The sequence below is a fragment of the Mauremys reevesii genome, linkage group 3, assembly GCF_016161935.1.
Source record: "Mauremys reevesii isolate NIE-2019 linkage group 3, ASM1616193v1, whole genome shotgun sequence".
In the NCBI taxonomy this organism is placed as follows: Eukaryota; Metazoa; Chordata; order Testudines; family Geoemydidae; genus Mauremys; species Mauremys reevesii.
This window is the reverse complement of record NC_052625.1, coordinates 58,203,516-58,224,954: the sequence shown is the minus strand read 5'-3', so window position 1 is coordinate 58,224,954 and position 21,439 is coordinate 58,203,516. Positions and strand designations below refer to the sequence as shown.

General features: G+C 39.6%; 1 protein-coding gene across 2 annotated transcripts in view; it reads left to right on the top strand.

The window, feature by feature from the left end:
• The window catches only part of PPP1CB (protein phosphatase 1 catalytic subunit beta), a 47,456-nt gene extending 33,014 nt beyond the window's left edge, over positions 1–14,442 (top strand). For both annotated transcript variants that reach the window (XM_039530485.1, XM_039530486.1), the window contains exons 5-8: positions 3,030–3,101; positions 7,712–7,863; positions 13,543–13,677; positions 14,323–14,442. In XM_039530485.1, coding sequence (XP_039386419.1) covers positions 3,030–3,101; positions 7,712–7,863; positions 13,543–13,677; positions 14,323–14,427 — 464 coding nt within the window. In that variant the 3' untranslated portion in view covers positions 14,428–14,442. The remainder of the gene's footprint in view (positions 1–3,029; positions 3,102–7,711; positions 7,864–13,542; positions 13,678–14,322) is intronic.
• Positions 14,443–21,439: the final 6,997 nt, after the last annotated feature.

The following is a 21,439-nucleotide window of genomic DNA, read 5'->3' as shown; positions in this document are numbered from 1 at the left end:
ATCTCATACTGTCGCCGTGTCTATTGTCAGAATAGTTTGTCTGCCTGAATTAGGTTTTAATCTCTTGGGGGAGGAGGCAAGATCTTTATGTGCAACACAAAGCATAGAAATGGTATTTCAGTGGGAATTCTGTGATTGGTGTGACACTGCTAGCATAGTGTTGGGGCTTCCTATGAGGGGATGCAGCAATATACAAATAGCAAAAGATGACTTGAGAATACCTGAGGAGAGCCATGGGTTAAATTCCAAATTTGTAGAGTATCCCTTTTGCCCTCTTTATCATGATTCTATATGGGATGCACTTTTTCCTAAAGTAAAAATCTGAGACAGCCAGCAGGGCTCTCTTCTTACTGTGTATAATGTTCTTCCCTTTTTGATTCACCAGTACTTAGATTTGATGAGGACAATAAGGCCCCTTAACTTCCATGTTTTGATCTTGCTTTGGCTTAGCCTAAACATGCACCTGTATAATCCTTTTAGTGCATTTAAATTTATAAAAACACTTGTCTGTGTCTCGTTACCAGCAAATGGTTGCATCAGAGGACCAGGCTTGTAACTGTTGCCATGTCACAAGTTGCAGTCTGAAAACTACACTATTGCATTAAGAGTTTACCATCTTTATCCATGAGGTATTGAGGTGCACAGGTAATCATTGTAGTGGGGGCAGTTTGACAGTAGTTTTTCTAATTTGTATTAAATCCAGGTAGTCTGTGGATCTTAACCCTTGACCACTCTCAACTCTGTTGTTCACAGTAGGAGGAGGTGGGATAAGAGGCAATCTCAGCTTCTTGCAAAAGTGATCTTTATTTGCAGATGTTCAGATTGTATTTCAGCATTTAAAACAATTCTTATGCTGCTATACGCTGGTGTCTTGCACAATCTTCAGCCTTGCACCCACTGGACTTACAACGCTCTGCTGATCCAGGTAGCACACTTTTGTTTTAAAGGCAATTTGTGTTTTGTTGATGGTGTTTTGGGTAGCTTTGGATACCAGTACCTTTTTTCCTAGGAGTCTACATTGACTAACCTTTGCACATGACCGTGCCTTGTACCATATCACACAATAATTTTGCTGGATAAGATCTACAAGACAAATCCAGAAGAGATTTTAAATTGATGCAACTTGCATGTCAGTAGGTCAGAAGAGGATTGTGGAAGGAAGGATAAGTAACTGTCAGAAGGGTGTTAGTTAAAGCTGACTAGGGCCTACCTTTACATGACTACTTCCTCCTTGATGTGTAGGTAACAGAAATTTAAACTTGTTTGGACCCAATTTTGAAGGTGTTATTTGCACCAATTTACATATCTTTCTTTATATTCAGCCAAAGAACCAGTCTTTCTTAAATAATGACTGAAGATAAAACTGTCTTATTAAATGCTTGGAATATTGAACAAAAGTAGTAAAATAGATTGAAAATTAGTATTCATAATAGTAGGCTCTCTTACTGACCTAAGGGGGTATTCTTGGATAAAACAGCTGCCACCGTCTGTCAACTGAAATGTCAAGTGAAATCAAAATTTAAGTGACTCTTACAGTGAAAGATTCTTCCTGCCATGTGAACTCTTTAGAACATTGAACTGAGCAAAATAGACTTTATTTTTAATTTAAGCCTGTGTATCATGAGTTAGAGCTCCTAGGTTCTATTCTCAGCTTTGTGACTGATTTTTATGTGGTTTTGGACAAATCACTTAACTTCTCTAGATAAAGCAATCCTTTGAGGGCTTTTTAAGCCCCTTTCATCCATCTTAAGTCTTGCTGTGGGGCTGTTAGAGTGGAGCAGCCTTGTTGGTACTCTTCTTCTAAATCCCTGCATGCCAAGGAGACTGCTTCCATGCCTGCACAGCTTAGGCTAGTGTGGAGAGGGACAGTGGAATCACAAACTGTGGCTGTAGTGACACTAAGGGCTTGTACACACTACTACTTATGTCAGTATAACGTGTATCACTCAGGGGTGTGAATAAGCCACCCCCACCCCCGAGCAGTGTAAGTTATGCTAACCTAAGCACTGGTATGGACAGCACTATGTCGGTGGGAGATGCTCTCCCGCTGACATAGTTACTGCCTCTCTGAGGTGGTTTTATTATGGGAGAGCTTTCCCATTGGCATAGAGCATCTTCACCAGACGCACTACAGCAGTGCTGCTGTAGCTTTTCTAGTGTAGACTAGCCTTCATATTCTGCACAAGTGGTTTGCTGCAGCTTTGCATCCTGACTATAGTATGGAGTATGCTCTTTAAGCTAGTTTTCCCAGTGAACTTTGCTTCACCTATATAAAAACCCAGTTACTTGTGCTTTATGCAGATGAAATAAAGTTCACCTGCTTAAGTTACCCATTACACAAACAGGTAATGAGACCGACTTTCTCTGCAGTTGCAGTTCTAAGCATCAACAGGGAAAATCCACTTAAATCCCCCCTCTCCTCCCCCCGCCCTTTGAATGAGAAGGTAGCATACAAATAAATAAGTACTACAGTAGAACCTCAGAGTTACAAACTGACTGGTCAACCACACACCTCATTTGAACCACAAGTATGCGATCAGGCAGCAGAGTTGGAAAAAAGCAGATACTGCATAGTACAGCACTGTGTTAAATGTAAACTGTTAGAGTTTAAAAAAAAGATTAGACAAGGTAAGGAAATGTTACTATGCTTGTTTCAATTAAATTAAGATGGTTTAAAAGCAATGTTTTTCTTCTGCATAGCAAAGTTTCAAAGCTCTAAGTCAATGTTCAGTTGTAAACTTTTAGAAGAACTAACGTTTTGTTCAGACTTACAAACAACTGCTGTTCCTGGGGTGTTTGTAACTCTGAGGTTCTACTGTAGTAAGCCCATTAAGTGCTGTTGCAGTCCTAATGCACAGACTAGTTGTATTTTAAGTGGTGTCTAGAAACCCGCTGACTTTTTTTCCACTTTATATTACAGTGAAAATAATGCATGCTGTATCACCTTGAGCCTCCAGTTGTGCATTTCCTGGTACCCTTTTAAAAGTAAGAATACAAGAAGCTTAGTTAATTTTTGTATATATTTACAGGACTGTCACCAGATCTCCAGTCAATGGAGCAGATTCGGAGAATTATGAGACCCACAGATGTTCCTGACACAGGTAAGACATACAGAATTTATTGTACATGTATCTTGCAGTGATGCCAAAGCAAACTTACCAGTGGTATTAGAATATCGGAACCAATTTCTATTTATGCAGTTGAGAGCCTTGAAACAGTCTAATTGTGCTTCAATTGTAATCTTCAGTACTCTATTCCTGTTCCTACCTAAGATCCCGAGGCTTTCCTTGTGCAAACTATGAATTTCATTTTGCTTTTTGATAATTAATCGAGTATTTTTTTGACAGAGCAAGCGCCTGAAATCAGATACTTTTTTCACCTTTTGTTGTCGTCTTGGCAGAATTATGAAGTTTGTATTCCTTGCCTAAGAGACGGGACTGCAGTGAATTATCCCAAATAAAAAATAAAACATGGCTTTCTAGAAAATCAATAGAATAGCTAAGTGAAATCAGAAAAACTTAACTGAAAATACAGGTTCTGTCTCCCTAGCCTTGGTTAAATAGGCCCCAAACATTTAGTTGTTCAAAATCCATCAAAGAACATAATCGGCATTTCTAGAGTTCTCTTGGTTTCTCATAGCATCAGAGTTTAAATTAATCTGGGGTTAGTAGTAATCTTTTTGCTGTGCAGGCATGTCAGTTTTTTATAACCTCTACTGCTACTTTTCTATGGCCAGATGTTGAACTTGTTTGTATTAATGTTCTAGCCCTAAAGTTCTCTTTTCAATTATCATATTAATACTTGCATAAATACATTTTATGGGGGGAGCAAATTGATCTGTCCCTTTTACCACTGCAATAGCCACTTCTATATCATTTTTATTAAAATCTACCCCCTTCTCTAGAACTGTAGGAGACAGAATTACTGTTTCGTTCCCTAGTATTAAAGAAGATCCTTAGCGCTGCATAGGTGGTGTCTAGTAATGCATGATCTTGCTTTGAGCGAGTAGTTGTTGGTTTGAAGTCAATTTGCATGTTAAAGGAGGCCTCACAATAGGGTTATCTTTGTCTATCATTACACCATCTCCTTGAAGTCCAAGATTTTATTATAAAGATCCTCTTTCACAGCTGACTTCTTCAGATGTCAGTCTGTTAATTTTCTATCAGTTTATGAATGGGTAGTATCCTGTCCATCGCCATAAGCCAAAATACATTAGGGTGCAAGTTGATATCTCTGCAATTCGCATCCAGATACAGCATGAGGCAATTAGTGGAGAACTTTCACAACACAAGTGTAAATTACAACACTAATTCATACCTAAAATATCTCCTTGCATTGTATTCTTTAACTGGATTTAAAAAAAAAACACGAAAAAGAGACATTTTAAACTTCAATACTTGGCTTCCATCAGAAAGTCCTTCAAAAAAGGAGGGCTTTTTAACTAATATGTCCGGTGTCACTGCTAGAGCCAATCCATCTTAAAGCTGCCTGCAGAATTATTTGATTCTAGTTCACAAAGACGCTTTCTTCTGAAAAATCTTATACCTGCTTTTGTTGCAAATGACCCCCAAAACAGTTTCACTGTTCTACTGCTGGTGCATGCCCATGCCAAGCTATAAGACGGTGTTGACCAGCAACAGTAAAATCAAAGCTGAAACTGAGGAGGCTGAAGAAAAAATATGTGCATGTATAGAAAGAAAAAGGAGGGTTGTTCTTCTAAGCATCAACAGGGAAAACCCACTTAAATCCCCCCCCCCCACCCCTTCCAAATTTTTTTCCCAAGATCTCTGAAAAATGTGGTAGATTCTTAGTTTAAATCATGAGTGGCAGTTTCTCCAATCTAGTTCAGCCACAAATGATTTGGCTTGATGCGGGAATTATTGGGAAAGATTCTATAATCTGTTGGTTGGAGGTTAGACTCTAATTTTAAAAAAAATGAAGTTGAACATTCCTTTAAGTTGGCAATATTATGGGGCTCTGAATGTTAAGTCTTTTTTCCCTGAGGCCTACCTCTATACTCTTCTCTTCAGTGATTTTCAATAGTATTTTCAGCTTCATACGCTTGATGTGATAAAACTGAAGTGGCTGGTGTAGTGACAATGAATTGAGTGTTTGGTAATCAGAATGGTCATTGGAAAATTACCACTGTGCTTTCCTATTCTTATGTCTTCAGAATTGCTCATGTTAATTTTATTGAGTATACTAAGGTTCAATCTATATGCTGTTTACATGGTGTTAGGAGATCATGTTAAAATATCATTAAACATACAGTGCAGTGATATGATTTCATCTTAATTGTGTAGATGAAACCAAAATATGTTGTGGAATTTTGTTATAGCACTGTAAAGGTCATGGGCCAGATTCATCTAACCTGACACTTTTGTGTGGAGTCATAAAGGAAAGGTCATATGATCCCCTTCATCAGAGGACAAGTGCAGCCCAAAAAGTGAGAGCTCCAGGGTAGTTTCTGTCAGCATGTTCCTATAGAAATCTTGGTAGAGAACACCATCAGGGAGGGCAGTGATGCCACCGTCTCCCCCTCGCAAGGTATGCCCAGATCTAGAATTGAGGGTCTCAGTAGTCTCTTGCAGGTTCTTTAATATTTTAAAATAGAGTACTAACCAAAAAGCAAGCTTTCTTGGTAGATACAAATTGCTGAATGCAGGCAGTACATTTTAGCATATCAGGTGGACTAAGTACTAGACGTTTCCGTGCAGTCTGTAGCTGTACCTTGTGTTTTGGATGACCAGTCAAATATAGACAAGTAAATTTTAATGTCTGTACTTTGTTTGGCGGGGATGGGACAAGTTAGGATAGAGCATGGTGACAGAAAAGAAATTGAAGACACCTTCATGGAAAATTCTGAAATCCTTACCAGAAACATCTTCAAACTAACCAGAAAAACCACTCTGTACTGTAAAACAGTTTTGGTGCATTTTCTTCATACAGCTGTTATCTGTCTAAGGGTACATCTACACTGGAATAAAAGACTCATGGCACAGCTGCCCTGGCCCAGGCTGCAGGGCTAAAAATCATTGTGTAGACATCTGGGCTTGGTCTGGAGCCTTTCCCCCCACCTTATGGAGTCCCAGAGCTTGGGCTCCAGCCTGAGTCTGAACATCTACACAGCAATTTTACAGCCCTGTGATCCTAAGTCAACTGACCCAGGCCAGCCACAGGTGCTTAGTTGCTGTGTAGATGTACCCTAAAAGCTCTAGTTAAAATGACACAATTGTTGTTTGACTTTCAGATTTGTCGGTTTAGTTACATTTGTAAGCAGGCAAGAATGGTTGTCAAAACAAAGCCACTGTTTAGAAGTACAGAGTATCTGAAAAGCGAATGGCTTACACACACATACACACCCAGTATGTCTACACAAGAGCTGGAAGGTATAAATTACAGCTTAAGGAGATAACTGATTGAGCTAGTGCTCTTAAAAAAAAATAGAGCAGCAAAGAGTCCTGTGGCACCTTATAGACTAACAGACGTATTGGAGCATGAGCTTTTGTGGGTGAATACCCACTTTGTCGGATGTACATGCAAGTTATAAGTTATATCGGGATAGAGATGTATGTAGTTTATCTAAATGTTTTTTTGACTATGTTCCACCCAAAAGCCTCCAGCAGCTTCTTACAGATTACCAAATCCCACAGGCCTTTAGCTGCAAAAGGTCATGGTGATAGCGTTTGTGGAGCTGATGAGGCAGGGTTGACTTTTTTTTTTTAAATAAGGCAGCTGATTAGCAATTTAAATCACCAAGTTGAAATCCTTGATTTTATTTAAATCAATTTTAATGAAATTTCTCATTTGTATTTATTTTCTAAAGAAAGATGCAGTCTCATTGATATAACCATTAAAACATGTTTATTTACAACTAAATATAGTGCCTTTATCCTAGATTTGGTTACATCTTTTTGATGTGTAGGAGGGTACACTACAAATGCATACGTTTATTTAAGCGATTATAGCATAGTATTTTCAGATTATTAATTGTACATTTTTAGTATGTTAGAAAATGATATTGCTTATTTAGTTTTGCTCATTTTGTCAAGCTGCTGTTTAAACACACAACAGCATATGTTAGCATCTCTTATCAAAACATGTTTCACATCTACAACTAAATGATATATTAAACAGATTAACTAATCAGTGAATCAAGCTGATTATTTCAGCTCAAACTGGATAAATTTTTAAATATGCCTGTGTGAAACTAACTGGAACTTAAGCTCCCACTTGCCTATATCTCTTGGAAAAAGAGTTTCCTAAATTACTTACCTCTTGTGCCATAGTAATAAAGCTTGATCTCAAAAGTTAGGGTTTATAAAATAAAAAATCTGAATCTGTCTTTGAGTAAAAGGCTGCTTTTCTATATAAAGTTTTCGATAGGAGCTTATAGATTCAGCATATCTACTTTTTATGTAAATGTGGTGAGAGGTCGGAAAATACATTAAGGCCTGAACTTATTGTGTTAAATTCAAATTTCACTTTAAACAGGTTTTCTTTTTAAAAAGAGAGAGAGAGACTTACTATAATCCTTTTTTTTCCAAAGGAACATTTTTTTTATCCACCCTCTTTTGAGGGGAACTTTTCATCATATTTGCATAAGTAATCGCTGACTATTGATAATCCCTACAATTATAAGGGTTGTCTTTTTTTTTTTTTAAAGGGGGCGGAATATTAGTACACTTCCTAAGATTACTGTCTTTCACAGGCTTGCTGTGTGACTTGCTCTGGTCGGATCCGGACAAAGATGTGCAAGGATGGGGCGAAAATGATCGTGGGGTCTCATTCACTTTTGGTGCTGATGTGGTTAGTAAATTTCTGAACCGTCATGATCTGGATTTGATCTGTCGAGCTCATCAGGTACAAACTCTACTATCTTTGCTACTTTAAATCTCCTTCTAGTCTTTCTTTGAGGTATTAGGCATTGAAAGAATTATCTTCATTTATATTTAGGATATTACTTGCGGGTATCTGGATTCTGTAGAATCCACTTTCCAATCTAGCATTTACAGTTTGACCAGATGTAGAGGTCTTGGTACTTCTAGAACAGGGGTAGGCAACCTATGGCATGTGTGCCGAAGGCGGCACGCAAGTTGATTTTTCAGTGGCACTCACACTGCCCAGGTCCTGGCCACTAGTCCGGGGGGCTCTAAGAAGCTTAATTTAAAATTAAATTAAAATGCAAACATTTTTAAAAGCTTATTTACTTACATACAACAATAGTTTAGTTGTCTATTATAGACTTCTAGACTTTCTAAAAACATTAAAATGGATTACTGGCACACAAAACCTTAAATTTGAGTGAATAAATGAAGACTCGGCACACCACTTCTGAAAGGTTGCCGACCCCTGTTCTAGAAGCACCAAATACAGGGGTGTTCCTCAGAAACCAATATTTGTGAATACTTATTTCAGTTTCAACAACCATGATGTCATCCATACCCTGCCCCCCATATTATGTAATTGGTGTGACTTTCTTGTTCAGTGAGAGCATGTGATTATTTTACTGGAGCAACTTAGGTGCCTAGGCTTCAAGAATGGTGTAGACTAGTGGCTTAAAAACAGGACATGGAATCAGAGGCACCAAGCAATACAACTTAAGCTAAAATTTAAGTGACATCTGATTTTGGCAGTCTACATTTTTGGGTCTCCAACTTAACACATACATTTTCAGAGGTACTGAGCCCCTTTAAATTGTGGAAATATAAACAAATGTATTGTATTGAAATCTTCATTCCAGAGTTGCTACCTTTTATTCTGGTTCCAGTACATACATAAATTTTCCCATGGAAGAATCTATTTGTGTGATTTGTTAAAGATTCTGAAACTGTACTTGATGCTTAAGTACACAGATGACTTTAATGTTAAATGTTTCTATTCAAACGGAATATCATTAAGCTCCGTAGACTAAGAATTGACCTCTTTTGAGAGTGGTTCCCATCTTGGAGTTAAGTTTCATTACTTGTACTGTGTTTTTAAATTAACTTTTTCTACTTCTGGTAAATAAAATGATGCAGGCTTTTACTGCATGTCTTGCAGTAACACAATTTTGCACAGGCACTTTGGTTGGACACTCATGGATCTGTCTCCACTGATGCAAGTCACAGATCTTTTCTCCTGCAGCAATAATTGTGACGGACTGTAGATGTTTCAAGATCAATACCTTCAGATAGCTTTGCTGCCAATGTATCAGTTATTCAGATAGTCCCTTTAAAAACATGCAGTGTAGTTGTAGCTTTGTTGGTCCCAGGATGTTAGGGGCAAGGTGGATGAGGTAATACCTTTTATTAGACCAACTTCTATTGATGGGCGAGAGAAGCTTTTGAGCCACACACAGCTCTTCAGGTCTGGGAAAGGTACTCCCAGCATAACAGCAATATGCAAGGTGGAACAGATAGTTTAGTATAAGTAGTTAGTACATACTGGAAGGGACCATTCAAGGTAGAGTAGTCAGTTAACACATGCAGTCATGGGACAAAAGAAGTGTTAGACTGTAACGATCCATAAATCCAGTCTCTCTGTTCAGCCCATTATTTTTAGTGTCTAGCAAAGTAATGAATTTTAAGCTTCCAGGCTTTGTCTTCTGAAAATGTTGAATAGTTTTCCAGTTCGTGATCAAACCAGCAGACAAAGGGGTGCCATTGTAGTCCTCAACCATGATTGTGTTAACGAAGCCAACTGACAGCTTTCCAGCACCACTTATTATAAAGAACTCAAAAAAACCCCCCACCATGATTTACCCAGAAACTTAAGCATATCATCAAATCCTTCCCCAAACAATTCTAAGAGAAACTCTACAAATTCACCCCCCCTGAACCCATCCCAGGGACCTTCTGCATGCTTCCCAAGATGTACAAACAAGGGAACCCAGGCAGAGACATCGGTAAACATCCCATAGCTCAATATGAAGAAATATTGGGACCCATAGAAACTATCCTCAAACCATTCCCTGCACAAAGAGCCACCTTCCTCCAGTGTACAACTGACTTCCTCCACAAACTTCGCAATATTAAAAGCCTCCCTCAGAACACCATCCACGCCACCATGGATATCACTTCCCTAAACACAGCATCCCTTACAATGATGGCATAGCTGCCTGCCTCAAATATTTACAAGACAATGGATGACCCTCAGATGCCCACCCCAAATGCATCGCCAAACTCATCCATTTCATCCTCACCCATAACAATTTTATGTTCAACAACAAACTTTGTCCAAACCATGGGAACAGCCAGGGGTACTAGGATGGCTCCCCAATATGGCAACTGTGGAGATTAATGGAAGGAGGAGGCACACATCAGAGCCCTGGGGGGCTCACGTTAGGGCCCTAGTGGGACTCTGGGTGATCGTTACTTCCCACCATCCAACACAGATGTAATGAGGTTGAATAGTGTCCACAAAAGAGAAACTAAACAACTAATTCTTTCTCAAGAAAGGTTTTTAATGTCTTATGACTATAAAGGCAAAACAGACAAAATGTGCCTAATGACTTCACATGTACTGTAACGATCCCCAACCAGTACAAGTTCATATGCAATACCAATACATTAATCAACTATAGTTTACTAATTTTAACCTACCTATTAACTTATTTAACAACTTATAAACTTTTACTGACTTTTATGATAAACTTGATGGTAACTTATAGTGAAGACAGGCACAGCGATTTGTTAAACCACTATGATTTATAAACTAACTTCACCAGTGCTGTACCTGCTTTCAGCAAGGCACAAAACATATATAGTTACTATATATTGATTAACTATTGACTACTACTATTTTTAAACAACTTAAACTTAAGTCTGTATTAATACTATAGGTTAAGATTACCCAGCTCGAGCATAACCAGACCTTTCTCACACACACGTACACGTGTACACACACACACACGTACACACCCCTCTGCATCTTATTTATACAGTATTTGCTGGCCGTGTTTCAAAACAAGTCAACCAATCAAGGTGGCCAAATATTCTAGGGTGGCATTTGCGGTTGTTTTGAAGTTATGAACTGTGCACCAGTGCTCAGCTCATCTCTTCTCTATGCGGCTAATAGTGGTCAATTTGCTAGACTCAAAAATGCTCGAATCAGCTTAAAGAGGTATTTGGTTGCAGAGCATAATAACCACAAGTCTGTATCTACCTTGACAGAGTTTCCTTTTTAGTCTATAAAGCTTCCTAGGTAGATTATGCTTATGCTTGCAGGATTCTACTGTACTCGCTTCTTACAACTTCAGGAAGTTTGAGGCCTAACAGTACTTAGCCTGACACTACTTGACAAGGCTTATGCACATTAATCACACCAACCTCTTTATGGGAAACCTTGAAGATGAATTTCTGGACAAATGCACCACAAAACAAATGATATACCTGAGATACATCAATGATATTTTCATCCTCTGGACAGACAGCTTAAACTCCCCCATAGACTTCCACCACAACTTCAACAACCAGCACCCATCCATTAAACTCTCTTTGGAACACTCCCCCAGTAGCATCCGTTTCAGCCCTACAGACAACCGTATACAAGAAACCCACAGATCACTACACCTACCTTCATAGATCCCGTAACCAAGCAATCTGTTAAGTACAGCCAGGCACTCAGATACCACAGAATGTACTCCAAGGAATAAGTCTGGGATATACACCTTTAACACACTTAAAACCGCCTTCACCAAACAAGGACACTCCACCAGACAAGTAGATCGCATCATGGAATGAGCAGCCCAAGTACCCCAAGAGAACCTGCTTCAATACAGAAATAACACCCTCCCACCCCACCCCACCCCGTGACCACACTCCCCTAGTTATCACCTACTGCCCCACACTGGGACCCATACAGGGACTCATCAGACTACAACCCATACTTGAAGGGAACTCCATCCTGAAAGAAATCTTTCAGGAACCCCCCACTTCTGCTTTTCAAACAATCCCCCGACCTCTCCAAGCTCTTAATCATCAGAAGCAAACTCCACACACCAACTCAAAGCTGCACTAGAACCTGCCAGAACAAATGCAAAATCTTGCAGCTCTATCTCCACTGCTACAATGATCAGCACCCCCCACAACACATCTTTCATGATCCATGGATCATCCTACATGTGCCTATCACAACATATGGTATATCTCATCCAGTGCACTAAATGCCCCAATAACTCTGTGGATGAAACCAGACTATCACTGGGCTCTTGAATAAACTCACATAGGAAAATAAGACAAATAACATCACCTGTGGGTGAACACTTATCACAAAGCAGTCCCTCTATCTGACCTATCAGTCATCATCCTCAAAGGAAGCCTGCACAACATTTTCAAAATACAAGTGTGGTAGCTTAAATTCATTATTCTTCTATACACTAAAACCCATGGACTGAACAGACCCTGGATTTATGGCTGCTTATAACAATCTGTAACCTACTAAGCCCCCCCCCCTTTTTTTTTGTCCTATGACTGCAGAGGCGTTAACAGACCACTCTGCCTTGAATGGTTCATTTAGAATATGTGCTAACTACTTACGCTAAACTATCTGTTCCACCTTGCATTTTGCTGTGATGCTGGGAGTACCTTTCCCAGACCTGAAGAAGAGCTCTGTGAGCGCGAAAGCTTGTCTCTCACCAACAGAAGTTGGTCCAATAAAAGATATGATCTCATCTACCTTGTCTCTTCAAAAACATCCTTCTAGGCATTGTTGTTGCAAAATAACTTCACAATTTTATGTCTGGAATATCTTTATAGATTTTAGGCAAACAATAGTGTTAATGTAACCGTTACCCCGACAATGAGGATTAGCTGGCCATGGAAGCTATTTTATTTTAGGCATACATTATTTTGTCTTTCATTGCCCCATGGTATGTATATGGTGGTGGTGGGATGCAGCATGGAGATCTGCCTTACCTAGGTACTGGTCATTCTTGCACTATAGTTTGAGCTGGATTACTGCTTTCTCTTTAGTAAAGAGAATGATGAATATCTCTAGCAGAAGCTAATTCTTCTAAGTACAGTAGAATCATTTTCATGAAAGCTCTTTAGAACATGGGAGTTGTAACATGTTACAGGGGTTTTTAAGAATGGCACCAGAGTATAGTAAGAGAATGATATGGGATGCAGTAGTAATGTGGTACCTTTTTTAAAATATTATCTAAAACATTTGTTGAATTATAAAACTTCTCTTTTGTACTCAGTATAAGGTTTCCAAATATTTATCAATTGAGAGCATGGTCACCAAACTTCAAGTTTGAAAATCTTAATCTAATTTATCAGCATATTAGCTATAGTTGTTTTTAAGCTATTTGATTTCAGATACTTACTTAAATTTTTTCTGATTTGGCACCACAGCCCAGTGTTGTGTGTCCACCTCTCAATCATTAAATGTTGTTCCTTTCACTGCCTACTTGTCCATAACATAAGCAATTGCTGCCTGCTTGAGAACTCGAGTTTAGGTCATAGAATTAATCTAATTCGGGCAGGGTTTATTGTCTCAATAGATAGCTGTATTGACTTCAGCTGCTTTTTGTTTTTTCCCCTCTCCTCCTATTAACAGGTGGTTGAAGATGGTTATGAATTCTTTGCTAAACGACAGTTGGTCACCCTATTTTCAGCTCCAAATTACTGTGGAGAGTTTGATAATGCTGGAGGCATGATGAGTGTGGATGAAACTTTGATGTGTTCCTTTCAGGTATACTATGCTGCTAGATTAAAACTTAGTCTGTGTTCTTTTTTAGTGGATAGGTTTATAGAAACTATAAATTGGCACTCAACATGTGCCACTAAGAGAAAATAAGCTTCAGAAGATGGTACTACACAGCAGGCTGGCATCAAACCAACTTTGCCACAGGGAGCTCTTTAAGAGGCCTGGAATTCCTGTAAATAAACTTGCCATGTTCCATAGCTGCCATATGCTAGATTCTTCTGTGCATTCTCAGTGCACATTTAGAACTGGATTTAATCTTCTGAGTCCAATTCTGGGCAGCAGAACAAATCCTTATTCAGAGATGATGGCATTCTGTAATGTGACTCCTCAACTAGTGTGTTCTTTCTGCCTCAGACAAGTCACATACTAGCAGCTCCTGTTTTTTTATCTAGATAGAACAGTCACAATCAAAAGCAGTTGAAAATGAAGTCCATCTATAGAGAGTAATATGTGGAGACATGAGTGGGATAAGGAAATAAACAGGGTGGCGAGGTTTATATTCTACGTTTTTGCTCCTCAAAAGTAATCAAACTACAGTCAAAAATTTGAATTGTCCCATTGATTCATAGTGTATGGAATGTATCTCAATTGTCATGGACTTATTAAAAATATTTCCTTGTTTTTTCAAAGATATTGAAACCATCTGAAAAGAAAGCCAAGTACCAGTATGGTGGATTGAATTCTGGACGTCCAGTCACTCCACCTCGTACAGCTAATCCACCGAAGAAGAGGTGAAGAAAGGAACAATGTCAAAACACCACCAGATCTATCAAGGACAAAACTCCATATTACAGTATATAATAAGTGTGCACTGTAAAACCATCCAGCCATTTGACACCCTTTATGATGTCACACGTTTAACTTAAAGAGACGGGTAAAGGATCTTTACTAATTTTTTCTAGTAGAAAGATGTGCGACACTGTATTGTAACAAGTATAGCTCCAAGTTCTAATATCCAATGTAGAGTAAAATCCAGATTTAAAAAAATCTGTTGAATTACATATTCACTTATCACGGTTTTTAAAGTTGACCAACATCCCAGTTAAAACTTGATGTAATAGTTAAACCAGATGAGAGCATGATGTTCCATTTGTGTAATGTGGTCATATTGTTGCTTGATTGCTTTTACTTTGGTTATTTTGTAGCTAGAATGATGCAAATATGGTATCTAGTCATGTTCCCTGGCTGCTTTTTTTTTTTTTAAACGAAAAAAAATACGGAAGGGGCTTTTTTGGGGACAGCCACTGATTTTTTTTTTTTCATTTTTTTTCCCCCCTCATTCTTTGTAATCTTGCTGTTTAAATGTGTGCCCCATTGTAATAAAAAGGTGATAGGATGGTAGTGAATAAAAAAGGCAAACTATGTCTAAATTAGTGACCCAGTAAAGCACCCTGACAGTCAGCATTGTTTGAGGGACAGAAAACTGTCTTGCTTTTTAACTTAAATTGCCACAGAATGGATTTGCGCACTACACTGTTCTAAATTATTGACATTATACTGTGCAGTGGCACTTCACTTAATACTAAAATGGTATTGCCTATTAGTTGGTAACGTGATTATGTGGTACCTTGGCTTTAGGTTTTATTAGCACGAAACACCTTTGGCATGCTTAGCTTCCCAGTAACATACTATCTGCATCAGAATGCATCTTGCGTAGCTCCACAAAACATGAAGATCCTTATTTGATAAGCCTTGGAAAGCTGAAGTTTTTTCATAAGAGGGTGTATTTAAATGGGTGTTAACCTACCATTCACTGATCAACTGACCAGTGATGGTTGAACTGTCTAATATTGCCATGTGAATGTTCTACATGATTGTAAGGCTTATGTCACTAAAGATTATATACTGGATTTTCATGATCAAAGTTCATATATTGTATAGACTTTTGCTTTGTAGTGTACTATAGTAGCAATAATTTCTGTACATGATCAAGAGTTATGCAGTATTTCTTTTCTTGTTCTCTTTTCTTAAGGTTCATATTGACAAATGGCAAGGTGTAGGGAAGTTATAAAGTTAGTAATAGGGTAAAAATTGTAAGACACAGATTTGATGTTAAGATGTAACACTATTGGATATGATTATAACAGGTTTTTATTGAACATGGCAAATTTGCCACGATTCTTTGGGGGAAGGCTTCAGATTTATACCATTCTAAATGTGCAACAGTAGATGTAAAACTCTTGACTTTAATATTGTCTTTGAAAATGTTAAATTGAGGATTCTGGCAACTTACATTTTATGAGCTGGCACAGTATATAATGCGAGAGTGTGATTTCTGACACAGTGAAAAGTTCTTTAAAATGGATTTAAGTCTTTTTTCTAATTCCATTTTGTTTTAAATGCATATTTTAAATGTAGTTTTTCATTTAGTAAAAGTTGTCTAATTGATTTTGAAGTCTGTCTGGTTATTTTAAAACTCTTCAACTGCTACTCCGCAATTGATTTTGTTCATACTTATCCGTCTGTCCTTGAGGCAGACTGGATAAGCTGCTGTTTGGACAGTGGTTTACAGTCTTTTTTTGAGGCGAGCACTTGATGTTCATTACTCATAGACTTTAAGGTCAGAAGGGACCATTATGATCATCTAGTCTGACCTCCTGCACAATGCAGGCCACAGAATCTCACCCACCCACCCCTGTAACAAACCCTATGTCTGAGTTATTGAAGTCCTCAAATTGTGGTTTGAAGACCTCAAGCTGCAGAGAATCCTTCAGCAAGTGACCCGTGCCCCATCCTGCAGAGGAAGGTGAAAAACCTCCACAGCCTCTGCCAATCTGCCCTGGAGGAAAATTCCTTCCCGACCCCAGATATGGCGATCAGTTAAACCCTGAGCATGTGGGCAAGACTCACCAGACAGCACCCAGGAAAGAATTCTCTGTAGTAACTCAGATCCCACCCCATCTAACATCCCATCACAGACCACTGGGCATACTTACCTGCTGATAATCAGAGATCAGTTGCCAAATTAATTGCCCAAATTAGGCTATCCCATCATACCGTCTCCTCCATAAACTTATCAAGCTTAGTCTTAAAGCCAGATATGTCTTTTTCCCCCACTACTCCCCTTGGAAGGCTGTTCCAGAATTTCACTCCTCTAATAGTTAGACACCTTCGTCTAATTTCAAGTCTAAACTTCCTAGTGTCCAGTTTATATCCATTTGTTCTTGTGTCCACATTGGTACTAAACTTAAATAATTCCTCTCCCTCCCTAATATTTATCCCTCTGATATATTTATAAAGAGCAATCATATCCTCCCTCAACCTTCTTTTGGTTAGGCTAAACAAGCCAAGCTCTTTGAGTCTCCTTTCATAAGACAGGTTTTCCATTCCTCGGATCATCCTAGTAGCCATTCTCTGTACCTGTTCCAGTTTGAATTCATCCTTCTTAAAACATGGGAGACCAGAACTGCACACAGTATTCCAGATGAGGTCTCACCAGTGCCTTGTATAATGGTACTAACACCTCCTTATCTTTGCTGGAAATACCTCGCCTGATGCATCCTAAAACTGCATTAGCTTTTTTGACGGCCATATCACATTGGCGACTCCATAGTCATCCTGTGATCAACCAATACTCCGAGGTCCTTCTCCTCTGTTAACTTCCAACTGATGTGTCCCCAATTTATAATTAAAATTCTTGTTATTACTCCCTAAATGCATGACCTTGCACTTTTCACTATTAAATTTCATCCTATTACTATTACGCCAGTTTACGAGGTCATCCAGATCTTCCTGTAGGATATCCCGGTCCTTCTCTGTGTTAGCAACACAACCTCCCAGCTGTGTCATCCGCAAACTTTATTAGCACATTCCCACTTTTTGTGCCAAAGTCAGTAATAAAAAGATTAAATAAGGTTGGTCCCAAAACCGATCCCTGAGGAACTCCACTAGTAACCTCTTTCCAGCCTGACAGTTCACCTTTCAGTACGACACGTTGTAGTCTCCCCTTTAACCAGTTCGTTATCCACCTTTCGATTTTCCTATTGATCCCCAGCTTTTCCAGTTTAATTCCCCATGTGGAACTGTATCAAATGCCTTACTGAAATCGAGGTAAATTAGATCCACTGCATTTCCTTTGTCTAAAAAAATCTGTTACCTTCTCAAAAGATCAGGTTGGTTTGGCACGATCAACCTTTTGTAAAATCATGTTGTAATTTGTCCCAGTTACCATTGACCTCAATGTCCTTAACTACTTTCTCCTTCAAAATTTTTTCCAAGACCTTACATACTACAGATGTCAAACTAACAGGCCTATAGTTGCCCGGATCACTTTTTTTCCCTTTCTTAAATAGGAACTATGTTAGCAATTCTCCAGTCGTACGGTACAACCCCTGAGTTTACTGATTCATTAAAAATTCTTGCTAATGGGCTTGCAATTTCATGTGTCTGTTCCTTTAATATTCTTGGATAAAGATTATCTGGGCCCTCCGATTTCGTCCCATTAAGCTGTTCGAGTTTGGCTTCTACCTTGTATGTGGTAATATCTACCTCCATAGCCTCATTCCCATTTGTCATCTTACCATTATCCCTAAGCTCCTCATTAAAGACTGAGGCAAGTATTTGTTTAGCTATTGGGCCATGCCTAGATTATCCTTAACCTCTATTCCATCCTCAGTGTTTAGCGGTCCCACTTCTTTCTTTGTTTTCTTCTTATTTATATGGCTATAGAACCTTTTACTATAGGTTTTAATTCCCTTTGCAAGGTCCAACTCTACATGGCTTTTAGCCTTTCTCACTTCATCCCTACATGTTCTGACCTCAAAGTAGCTTTCCTTGCTAATCCCTCCCATCTTCCACTCCTTGTTAAGCTTTCTGCTTTTTCTTAATCACCTCTCTAAGATGCTTGCTCATCCAGCTTGGTCTACAACTCCTGTCTATGATTTTTTTTTCCCCTTTCTTGGGATGCAGGCTTCTGATAGTTTCTGCAACTTTGACTTGAAGTAATTCCAGGCCTCCTCCTCCTTTAGATCCACAAGTTCTTCAGTCCAATCCACTTCCCTAACTAATTTCCTTTAAAGAATTAAGTTAGCCCTTTTGAAATAAAAAAACCCTAGTTCCAGATATATTTTTGTTTATCCTTCCATCTAGTTTGAACTGAATTAGCTCATGATCACTCGAACCAAGGTTGTCCCCTACAACCATTTCTTCTATGAGGTCCTCAGTACTCACCAAAACCAAATCTAAAATGGCATCCCCTCTTGCTGGTTCTTCAACTACTTGGTTAAGAAATCCATCAGCTATCCCATCTGAGCCCTATTATTATTATTACTAGCATTTGTCCTCCAGTCTATATCTGGGAAGTTAGTCTCCCATGATCACACAATTCCCATTAGTGTTTACTTCATTAAAAGCATTAGAGGTCTCTATCCATATCCAAATCTGATTCCAGCGGTCTGTAGCACACCCCAAGCACTATCCCAGGGGAGGCTCTAGTAGCTTTCTTCCCCAATGTGATTTTTTTGCCCAGACAGACTATCTTATCCATTCTATCACTTCTTATTTCTTTACAGTCTACCTCATCATTGATATACAATGCTACTCCACCACCTTTGCCTTTATTTCTGTCTTTCCTAAACAGTACATACCCTTCAATACCTGTACTCCAGACATGACTACTGTTTCACCATGTTTCTGTTATCCCTATAATATCCGGTTTCACTTCCTGCACCAGTAGCTCTAGTTCCTCCATTTTGTTACCTAGGCTTCTCGCATTAGTGTACAAACATCTTAATTTTTGCAGTTTGGTTTCACTGACATTCTTTACCCGGTTAGGCCCAGACATTCTACCACCAGTATCACCAATTAGACTGGTATCTATACTACCCTTCCTCCTTATGTCCATTCTCCTGCCCACGGCTGCATTCTCTCTTACTTTGTTTTCTTCCCTCTCAATGTTGAATTCCAACGTGGAGATTACCTATACATCTCCCAACCATCTCCCCCAAATTCCTAGTTTAAAGCTCTTAATCAGTTGTGCCAGCCTCCATCCTAGAAGTCTATTTCCCTCCTTACTCAGGTGAAGTCCATCCCGAGAGAACAGTCCTCTGTCCATGAATGCTTCCCAGTGGCCGTACATCCCAAAGCCCTCCTTATAGCACCACTGCCTGAGCCATCTGTTGATCGCCAAAATCTTGTCACACCTTTGTTGCCCTTCTCTAGGAACAGGCAAAATCCCACTGAAGATCACCTGAGCCTTGATTTCCTTAAGCATCTTCCCCAGTCTGGCATAGTCTCCCTCGATACGTTCCAGCGAGAATCTAGCCGTCTCATTGTCCTTCATGTGGGAACAAATCAGCGGATTCTTTCCCGCTCCCGTTAGGATCCTTTTCAGCCTCAGGTCCACATCCCGTATCTTAGCACCTGGCAGACAGCACACCCTTCCGTTTTCTGGATCAGCTCTAGTTACAAGCCTGTCTGTTCTCAGTAGGAGTCCCCAATCACATAGACCTGCCTTTTCCTGGTGATGGTGTGATTATCCAGTCTATCCCCTGTTCCCTCTGGCTGCAAGTCCTCTTCATTCCTATTCACCCTTGCAATCCATCCCATATCCTCCTGGGGCTCATATTTGGTGTTGTCTCCATTGACTCTTCCCCTCCTTCCTATAGGACTAGCTGTTCTTCTCTTCTTCTGTGCCCTCTCATCTTCAGCGACCACCTGCTGTGCCGCTTCTTCATTTTCCAACTCTGCAAACCTGTTCCTGAGCTCTATTTCTCCTTCACTGGTCCGTCTTTTCCTCTGCCTGGTTCTCTTAGTCACATGCTTCCACTGTCCACTTTCCTCACCCAGCAGTCTCCCTTCAGAATTCTTTGGTCCTGTTTCCATCTGCAAGTCTGAGCTTATCCCTTCAGCCTCCTCATGTCTTTGCTCCATCATCCGCTCGAACCCCCTTCTACGCTCTACCAGAGTTTCCACCTGCATCTCCAGTCCTCGGATCTTTTCTTTGATCAGCTTTATCAGGCGGCACTTCATGCAGACGAAACTCTTTTCAGATACCCTCTCCAGGATCATGTACATGCCACAGCTGCCACATCCAGTCATCCTCATTGTGTCGTTCACTGCTGCCTCTGTATCGGTCATAGCCTTCCCACCTAAATCCTGTTAGTCCAGGAAACACAAACCAAAACAAACCCCCAACAGGCACCAGAACACTGGCAGACCACCACCCACTCCCTTCACTAGGCTGTCAGTTCCTCTGCTTAGGTCTCTACGTCTCCCCCACAACCTCCCCCTTAAACTCCCACTGAAACTCCCCTGTTTACAGCTCTGTTTGCTGGCTCCTGTGCTGCTGCAGCTGTCTATATGGTTCATAATGTTACAGAATTGTAACAGGACAGCTATATGATAGTCTTCATTGATAAACTCAGAAAAGTATCAGTTCAAGTTTGGAAAGGCTGGATTTCTAATGGCCAAGCACTGGTCTCCAAAATTCCCTCCTCCCCCTCAAAAGGGGGGGGGGGAAGGAAATCACAATATCAAGTACAGGCAAATCTCATCTTACACGGGGGGTTCTGTTCTGCAGTTAGCGCATAAAGCGAAAACCGCGTATAGTCAAAATTACATTGAGTTGAATGGCGGTCGGAATTGCCCGCACTACAGAAATAGTATTTAAATTTTTTTTTTGCCGACCACGTAAAGCTGAAATCGCGCATGTTAAATGCGCGTAAGATGCGACAGACCTGTAGTAAGGTTAATACTTTCAGAATCGAAGAAAAATTTGGAAATGCCTTTTGTATTCTAAAATACCAAG